This window comes from Nerophis lumbriciformis, linkage group LG33, assembly GCF_033978685.3.
Source record: "Nerophis lumbriciformis linkage group LG33, RoL_Nlum_v2.1, whole genome shotgun sequence".
NCBI lineage: Eukaryota > Metazoa > Chordata > Actinopteri > Syngnathiformes > Syngnathidae > Nerophis > Nerophis lumbriciformis.
The window spans coordinates 23,399,763-23,410,248 of NC_084580.2; the positions used below are offsets into that span (position 1 = coordinate 23,399,763).

At 40.4% G+C, this 10,486-nt stretch overlaps 1 protein-coding gene across 2 annotated transcripts in view; it reads left to right on the forward strand.

The window, feature by feature from the left end:
• Positions 1-10,486, forward strand: part of LOC133575706 (uncharacterized) — a 39,310-nt gene extending 28,824 nt beyond the window's left edge. Inside the window, exons 1-2 of one of the 2 annotated variants that reach the window (XM_061928485.2) lie at positions 9-431; positions 8,571-10,486. In XM_061928485.2, the coding sequence (XP_061784469.1) occupies positions 323-431; positions 8,571-10,117 (1,656 nt within the window). In that variant the 5' untranslated portion in view covers positions 9-322 and the 3' untranslated portion in view covers positions 10,118-10,486. Of the gene's footprint in view, positions 1-8; positions 432-8,570 lie in introns of those variants that run through there. The other variant, XM_061928486.2, reaches the window with a different exon arrangement.

Below are 10,486 nucleotides of genomic sequence, written 5' to 3' on the forward strand. Positions count from 1 at the left end.
AACGTCAAGTGTGCTAACTGTCGTAAAAGCACATCGACGGAGAAAGAAGGTAGCAGGACGCTAATAAGTCAGTCTTATTATTTGTTCTCTGGTTTGAAATATTTACGTCGTATAAAATACATCTTTGATTCTTTATTTAAGGATAAAATCGTCTCGATGTGCTAGAAGCACTGTGCCGCTTCTCCTGCTATCTTTGCTTGCTAGTTAGCTTAGCTCGCTAGTTAGCTTAGCTTGTTAGCTGCTAACAAAGAGACGCGGACGTTATCAACACATCGCTAAGTAGAGATCAAATGTGAGTGTAAAGTGTTGTGATTGTGTGAAAATGTGCGAAAGAACGATAGCAAAGTACGAGGAGGAACTTTGCCCAACAAAAGAGGAGAAGGAGCGACAACATCAACTACGGGACGCTCAAGTTGTGTTACACAGAACAGGTTTGTTGACTTCTTACTCTCACATCTTTACTAATTCTATATTTAATTAGTAACACCTTTCTTCAATATATTGTGTATAAGAAGTTGTGTTGTGAGGATGATGCATTCCGTCTGACGTAATTGTCGTGTTCTGTCCAATTTAACTACCCGTAAAGATGAGTTACATATCCCAGTCCATTTGTACAATAAACTGTTAAACTTCAATTCTAGTCTCATCACTTTATACAGATAGTTAATAGGACAAAATAACCTGGGAGCACTTTGCCCTTTAAAGGGGAAATACTGAACATAATCATGGCGTCAGGGCAGTATTGAGATGATTTAATCACATCACATTCATGTTCTTGTCACATGATATATGTTTGTTCTATGTTCTAATGTTAAGGGGAACTGCACTTTTTAAAGTGTTGAAATCATTCACTATCTCTATCAGTGATGTACCATCACAAGTAGGTTAAATACCATCATATACCATCACAAGTAGGTTATATACCATCATATACCATCACAGGTAGGTTATATACCAATCATATACCATCACAAGTAGGTTATATAACATCATATACCATCATATACCATCACAAGTAGGTTATATACCATCACAAGTAGGTTATATACCATCATATACCATCACAAGTAGGTTATATAATGTCATATACCATCACAAGTAGGTTATATACCATCATATACCATCACAAGTAGGTTATATACCATCATATACCATCACAAGTAGGTTATATACCATCACAAGTAGATTATATACCATCATATACCATCACAAGTAGGTTATATACCATCATATACCATCACAAGTAGGTTATATACCATCATATACCATCACAAGTAGGTTATATACCATCATATACCATCACAAGTAGGTTATATACCATCACAAGTACCGTATTTTCCGCACTATAAGGCGCACCGGATTATTAGCCGCACCTTCAATGAATGGCATATTTCATAACTTTGTCCACCAATAAGCCGCCCCGGACTATAAGCCGCGCCTACGCTGCGCTAAAGGGAATGTCAAAAAAACAGTCAGATAGGTCAGTCAAACTTTAATAATATATTAAAAACCAGCGTTCTAGCAACTCTGTTCACTCCCAAAATGTACGCAAATGTGCAATCACAAACATAGTAAAATTCAAAATAGTGCAGAGCAATAGCAACATAATGTTGCTCGAACGTTAATGTCACAACACACAAAATAAACATAGCGCTCACTTTCTGAAGTTATTCTTCATTCGTAAATCCTTCGTCTTCGGTGTCCGAAGTGAAAAGTTGGGCAAATTTACGATCCACTGGCAGATGTTGGCGTCGTCTGGCGCTGCCTCCTCGTCTTAGTGAAGGTGTGTTCGCCTTCTGTCTTCCATTGTTCCCACGCAGTTAGCAGTCTAGCTTCGAATGCCCTGTTGACACCAATATCTAGCGGCTGGAGGTCTTTTGTCAATCCACCCGGAATGACGGCGAGTATTGAATTAAGCGCGTAAGCGTGTCTCTCAATGTGCTGTTATGAGCTAGCAAATATAACAACTACACTACCCAGCATGCAACGATAGTTACGAGCATGCGCGGTAGCCCTGAGAAGCGTTGTTGTATGCTGGGAGTTCGAATGTGGTTATGAGCACGCTGTGAGAAAACGTTGAGAACTCAGTTAACACGCCTCGTCTGCATTATTTATAATTAGACAGACAACACACTTAATAGGAGCCATTTTGGGGTCTTTACATAAACACACAAATGGAAATGAAACGTCACATATCCCAGCATGCACCGCGCGCTTCTTCTACGGGGAAAAAGATGGCGGCTGTTTACCGTAGTTGCGAGACCTAAACTTTATGAAAATGAATCTTAATATTTATCCATATATAAAGCGCACCGGGTTATAAGGCGCACTGTCAGCTTTTGAGAAAATGTGTGGTTTTTAGGTGCGCCTTATAGTGCGGAAAATACGGTAGGTTATATACCATCATATACCATCACAAGTAGGTTATATACCATCATATACCATCACAAGTAGGTTTTATAACATCATATACCATCACAAGTAGGTTATATACCATCATATACCATCATAAGTAGGTTATATAATATCATATACCATCACAAGTAGGTTATATACCAGTGACGTGCATGTATCCAGTGATTATACTATAAAGTTATTTTCCATTTAACTTCACCAGTTATAGATTATTTTTATTCAAAATCGCTGAGTTTTCACATTTGCCCTTCAAATACTGAGAAGAGACGGTGCGGTGATCAGCAGCCAGTTGAGGCACGTCACTCAGTGCCTCACCATGGATTGCGCAATGACTCGGCTAACTGCTGGCCTGCTGTGCAGTGAGACCGTATTGCTACATGAATTTTATTATACATTTCCATAGTTTAGTTAGCTGAGGTATATAATGTACAGTGTATTTTGTCAACAACTGTATGTGTGTAACGTATTTCTTGTGCTGAGCGATCATAAAACGGCTGCAAAAGACGCACTGGCTGAGGCTCGCCTCCTGCACCCCCGCCGTAGAATTGTTGTATCAACTAAAGCCCACACTTAAACTTTCCACGTGCAAGATTGAATCTATTTAAAAAAATTATTTCATTAGAAGCCAAAAAGTGCAAAAACAATAATGTTGGTGTTGGAGGAGTTGTGAATGACTGCACGGACACAACATTAGATACACCTGCAGACTGCAGGTGTACCTAATTCACAACTCCTCCAACACGAACATTATTGTTTTTGCACTTTTTGGCTTCTTATTAAATAACTTTTGTAACCTATTTTCATGGGCTTTCCTCTTTGTGATGTTAAGTTCCTGTTATGCGCTGTTATACAGTATATGCCTTGAGCTCTTATTTTGAAGGCGCTAAGAGCGGAAGTGATGTCACGTTGCGGAGGTTTTTGAAAGAAGGTAAATAAAGTGGTCCTCGTGTAAACTGGAGCCTCCGTGTTTGTTATTTTGTAGTTTCATACAGTATAGGCCACATTTATAAACCCTCGGTTACACTTTTTAAAATAGATTCAATCTTGCACGTGGAAAGTTGAAGTGAGGGCTTTAGTTGCGGCGAATGGGCTTAATTTCTAAGTACCGTATTTTCCGCACCATAAGGCGCCCTGGTTTATAAGCCGCGCCTTCAATGAACGGCATATTTCAAAACTTTGTCCACCAATAAGCCGCCCCATGTTGTAAGCCGCATCTAACTGCGCTAAAGGAATGTCAAAAAAACAGTCAGATAGGTCAGTCAAACTTTAATAATATATTAAAAACCAGCGTTCTAACAACTCTGTTCACTCCCAAAATGTACGCAAATGTGCAATCACAAACATACGTATATCAACATGGACAGAGCTGCGTGAAAAAATCCACCCGGCCTCTTCGCGTAAACTTAAACTTACCTTAACCACTCGCTCATCTTTTCTTCATCCATCCCTTCGAGTTAGCTTTTATGATGACGCCGGCTGGAAAGGTCTCTTTTGGCAAGGTCTTCCTTTTGAATATCACCATGGGTGGAAGTTTCTGGCCATTAGCATGGCAAGCTAGAACCACAGTGAAGGATGACTTCTCATTCCCTGTGGTGCGAATATTCACCGTACGTGCTCCCGTTGTATCCACAGTGCGGTTCACAGGAATATCAGTTGCTGTGAAATAGTAATCCGTGTGCGGATGGAGAGATTGCGTCTTTTCATGAACCGGATCCCGGTCGCTTAGTAGGAGCCATTTTGTGGTCTTTACAGATGTAAACACACAAAGGAAATGAAACGTACGGTGATATCCGCGCGCTTTTTCTTCTTCTACGCGGGCGGGTGGTTGCTTACAGTAGAAGAAGAAGCGCTTCCTGTTCTATGGGGGCGGGTGCTTACCTTGGCGGTTGCTTGCGTAGAAGAAGAAGCGCTTCCTGTTCTACCGGGAAAAAAGATGGCGGCTGTTTACCGAAGTTGCGAGACCGAAACTTTATGAAAATGAATCTTAATATGTATCCATATATAAAGCGCACCGGGTTATAAGGCGCACTGTCAGCTTTTGAGAAAATTTGTGGTTTTTAGGTGCGCCTTATAGTGCGGAAAATACGGTAAAGGTAAGACCATAATAACGTTTTTTTTATTAAATGTGCTTTTTGTGTGCTACAGTTTGTATGTGTAAAGTTAAAGTTAAGTTAAAGTACCAATGATTGTCACACACACACTAGGTGTAATGAAATGTGTCCTCTGCATTTGACCCATCCCCTTGATCACCCCCTGGGTGGTGAGGGGAGCAGTGGGCAGCAGCGGCGCCGCGCCCGGGAATCATTTTTGGTGATTTAACCCCCAATTCCAAGCCTTGATGCTGAGTGCCAAGCAGGGAAGAATGCTGGTATGAGCTTTTAAACATAACCCGTTAACTGCTGCCAATCAAATGGTGAATAAGATACTCTTTAGGGTTCATATGTTTGTAAATCTGACTGTGATGAAGTCAGTGCCTCACCAGCCATCAACCTCACCGCACGTCACTGATCTCTATGTAAGACAAGCACACGTTTTACTTACAAGAAACTAGGTAAGTAAAAAATAAAGTCAAATATTCAGTCTAAGTCCAAAGTGAGGCCAAAGGGAAAAAAGCCCTCATAGACATAGCACACATAAACATGTGTGTAAGAGGGAAACATCAAAGAACATTAAATACATTAAAGAGCAGAGCTGATGCAACCAGCTGCCACTCCAGCAGTGCCGTTTCTACATACAGCTACAAAAGTAAAACAACAACAAAATGATTAACCAATAAAATATATTGCGCACACGATTGCAATTGATTTAATTAAAGTCTGAATGTCATTAAAACAGTTAGCTCCATCTTTTGACACTTCTTCCACCCCCGTCCTTGCACGCTACACCGCTACAACAAAGATGACGGGGAGAAGACGCTGTCGAAGGTGAGCCACGTAAATAAGACCGCCCGCAAAACGGCGCATCCTGAAGCGATTTAGAAAAAACACAATAGTATGACCCCTTTAATGCGCCTTTTGTATGAAAAAAAAACTGACTAGACCCGCTCATCAGCAGTGCGCCTTATAATCTGGTGCGCCCTATGGTCCGGAAAATACAGTACCTTGAAATAGATTTCTCTTCAACTTTCTCTCTTTAGTTTTGCCAAAAAGAAGAAAAGAAGGACACATACACACACACACACCATACTTGCCAACCCTACCGGATTTTCCGGGAGACTCCCGAAATTCAGCGCCTCTCCCGAAAACCTCCCGGGACAAATTTTCTCCCGAAAATCTCCCAAAATTCAGGCGGAGCTGGAGGCCACGCCCCCTCTAGCTCCATGCGGACCTGAGTGAAGTGTTGACAGCCTGTTTTCACGTCCGCTTTCCCACAATATAAACAGTGTGCCTGCCCAATCACGTTATAACTGTAGAATGATGGAGGGCGAGTTCTTGGTTTCTTATGTGGGTTTATTGTTAGGCAGTTTCATTAACGTCCTCCCAGCGCGGCAACAACACACAACAACAGCTGTCACGTTTTCGTCTACCGTAAAGCAGTTTGTCTGCCGTAAACAGCAATGTTGTGACACTCTTAAACAGGACAACACTGCCATCTACTGTACATGCATATGTGACAATAACATCTAGGGCTTTCAGAGAATGCACAACTGCGCACACAACAAGGAGACGAAGCAGTATGCATCATCAGAGAGGGTGTTCAGCATGGTTAGAAAAATAGTGACAGAGGATAGAACAAGGATGGACAATTCAACCCTTAACTCAACAATGAGTAGATGAGTGTTATATGTGTGTATATGTGTAAATAAATGAACACTGAAATTCAAGTATTTCTCTTATATATATATATATATATATATATATATATATATATATATATATATATATATATATATATATATATATATATATATATATATATGCATAGCTAGAATTCACTGAAAGTCAAGTATTTTTATATATATATATATATATATATATATATATATATATATATGAATGAAATACTTGACTTGGTGAATTCTAGCTGTAAATATACTCCTCCTCTCTTAACCACGCCCCCGACCACGCCCCCACCTCCCGAAATCGGAGGTCTCGAGGTTGGCAAGTATGACACACAAACACACACACACACACACACACACACACACACACACACACACACACACACACACACACACACACACAGCCTTATTGACAATAACAAAATAAAAACAAAGCACTGAGGTTTTGAGGAAAAATGCCACACTTTAGTCGTCCACACCGGAGAATAACCAAAGATTCTTGAACAAAAAAATATGGAACTGAAAAACTTCTGCAACAAAGATCACAAAAAACAAGATTTGGAAAATGACATCGATCCAGATACAAATGTTTTCTCCCACATCAGTAATAATTGTTTTTATTATGCAGATGAACAATATGATAAAATATAGTAAAAACAGAATCCAATGATTTGCTAATCTTTTTCAATTTATATTCAATTGAATAGACTGCAAAGACAAGATATTTCGTGTTCACACTGAGAAACTTGTTTTTTTTTTGCAGACTTTAATGGCGGCAACACATTGCAAAAAAGTTGTCACATGGGCTTTTTTACCACTGTGTTACATGGCCTTTCTTTTTAACAACACTCAGTAAATGTGTGGGAACTGAGAACACCTTTTTGAAGTGTTTCAGGTGGAATTCTTTCCGATTCTTGCTTGATGTACAGCTTAAAGGGGAACATTATCACAATTTCAGAAGGGTTAAAACCATTAAAAATCAGTTCCCAGTGGCTTATTTTATTTTTCGAAGTTTTTTTCAAAATTTTACCCATCACGCAATATCCCTAAAAAAAGCTTCAAAGTGCCTGATTTTAACCATCGTTATAAACACCCGTCCATTTTCCTGTGACGTCACATAATGATGCCAACACAAACAAACATGGCGCATAGAACAGCAAACTATAGCGACATTAGCTCGGATTCAGACTCGGATTTCAGCGGCTTAAGCGATTCAACAGATTACGTATGTATTGAAACAGATGGTTGTAGTGTGGAGGCAGGTAGCGAAAACGAAATTGAAGAAGAAACTGAAGCTATTGAGCCATATCGGTTTGAACCGTATGCAAGCGAAACCGACAAAAACCACACGACAGCCAGCGACACGGGAGAAAGCGAGGACGAATTCGGCGATCGCCTTCTAACCAACGATTGGTATGTGTTTGTTTGGCATTAAAGGAAACTAACAACTATGAACTAGGTTTACAGCATATGAAATACATTTGGCAACAACATGCACTTTGAGAGTGCAGACAGCCCAATTTTCATCAATGAATATATTCTGTAGACATACCCTCATCCGCGCTTTTTTCCTGAAAGCTGATCTGTCCAGTTTTGGAGTTGATGTCAGCAGGCCAGGGAAGCTAGGGTCAATAGGGGGTTTAGCTCGCTCGTCTGCGGGAACAAACTGCCGCCATTGCTTGCCGTGCTAGCGAGGTCCTTTGTCCCTGAATTGCTCACACACTCCGGCAGATTCAATGGGGGTCTGGCGGCAGATTTCTTTGACTTTATGGTTGGAAATGCATCTGCTTTGAGTGTCGCAGGATATCCACACATTCTTGCCATCTCTGTCGTAGCATAGCTTTCGTCGGTAAAGTGTGCGGAACAAACGTCCAATTTCTTGCCACTTTGGCATCTTTGGGCCACTGGTGCAACTTGAATCCGTCCCTGTTCGTGTTGTTACACCCTCCGACAACACACCGACGAGGCATGATGTCTCCAAGGTACGGAAAACAGTCGAAAAAACGGAAAATAACAGAGCTGATTTGACTCGGTGTTTGAGAAAATGGCGGATTGCTCCGAGAGCGAATAATAGAAAGGCGTTTAATTCACCAAAATTCACCCATTTAGAGTTCGGAAATCGGTTAAAAAAATATATGGTCTTTTTTCTGCAACATCAAGGTATATATTGACGCTTACATAGGTCTGGTGATAATGTTCCCCTTTAATGTGTGTGTGTGGGCCCACCCAGGAAGGATAGAAGAATGTCTTGTGCTACCATAAGGGTTTGTGTGGGCTCAGCCTTTTCCCTGCGTGCCACTTCAGAGTTGAAACTAACATATTAGGGAAAGTCCTGTTTATTTATAATAAAAGTCATCGTAAATTTGTCCTGCAGACGTCTGTGAAGAACATCTCTCTGAGCAACAGGAGTGGAGCTTCAGGATGGGGAAGGAGGAGCCACAGCCCTCTTATTATAAAGAGGAAGACAAGGACCCACTCAACCCCCACTTTAAAGACAAAGAGGAGGTGCCAGAAACCTCACACTTTAAAAAGAAAGTGAATGATGCACTGACCCCCAACATTAAACAGGACAAGAATGAACCACTGACCACCCACATTAAAGATGAAGAGGAGGAACACAGCATCAGTCAGGAGGGAGAGCATATTGAAGGACTGGTGGAGTTCCCAGTGACTGGTGTCCCTGTGAAGAGTGAAGATGATGAGGTCAAAGGTGAAAGTGAGGAGAAGAAAGGGGTGGAGCCTCCAACACAACACATGACAACAGAAGCTGATGGAGACCACTGTGGAGGATCACAAGCAGACAAGCTCTTAGCTCCACTATCAGATAGTGAGGACACAACGTCACACTCTCCTGACACTGATGATGAAGACTCTAAAGATGATAAGACAAACACTCACTTCAAATGTTCTCACTGCGACAAAACCTTTAAATACCTTAGTTCTCTGAAAAGACACACGAGTACTCACACTGGAGAAAAACCTTTTTCTTGTTCAATCTGTGGTAAAGGTTTTGTAGAAAGTTTTAGATTAAAAGTACACGTGAGAACTCACACTGGTGAAAAACCTTTTATCTGTTCAATCTGCAGTAAAGGTTTTGTAGACAGTTGCACATTGAAAGTACACATGGGAACACACACTGGTGAAAAACCTTTTTCTTGTTCAATCTGTGAAAAAGGTTTTGTACAAAGTCATAATTTGAAGGTGCACATGAGAATACACACTGGTGAAAAACCTTTTATCTGTTCAATCTGTGGTAAAGGATTCGTACAAAGTCCCAAATTGAAAGTACACATGAGAACACACACTGGTGAAAAACCTTTTTCTTGTTCAATCTGTGGCAAAGGTTTTACACAAAGGTCATGTTTGAAAATACACAAAACAACACACACAGGAGAAAAAATATTTATTTGTTCAATCTGTGGTAAAGGTTTTGTTCTAAGTAACTATTTGAAAGTGCACATGAGAACACACACTGGTGAAAAACCTTTCTCCTGTTCAATCTGTGGCAAAGGTTTTGTAGAACGTTTTAAATTAAAAGTACACATGAGATCACACACTGGTGAAAAACCTTTTATCTGTTCAATCTGCAGTAAAGGGTTTGTAGAAAGTTGCACATTGAAAGTACACATGAGAACACACACTGTTGAAAAACCTTTTATCTGTTCAATCTGCAGTAAAGGTTTTGTAGAAAGTTGCCAATTGAAAGTACACATGAGAACACACACTGGTGAAAAACCTTTTTCTTGTTCAATCTGTGGTAAAGGTTTTGTGCTAAGTAAATATTTGAAAGTGCACATGAGAACACACACTGGTGAGAAACCTTTCTCCTGTTCAGTCTGTGGTAAATGTTTTGTATATAGTCACAATTTGAAAGTACACATGAGAACACACACTGTGAAAAGCCTTTTACCAGCAACTTGAGGGTTGCAGGTTCGATCCCCGCTTCCGCCATCCTCGTCACTGCTGTTGTGTCCTTGGGCTAAGACACTTTACCCACCTGCTCCCAGTGCCACCCACACTGCTTTAAAATGTAACTTAGATCATGGGTTTCACTATGTAAAGCGCTTTGAGTCACTAGAGAAAAGCGCTATATAAATATAATTCACTTCACTTTTATCTGTTCAATCTGTAGTAAAGGTTTTGTAGAAATTTGCAGATTGAAAGCACACATGAGAACACACACTGGTGAAAAACCTTTTTCTTGTTCAATCTTTGGTAAAGGTTTTTTTCTATGTAAATATTTGAAAGTGCACGAGAACACACACTGGTGAGACTTTCGGTCTCCCCTAG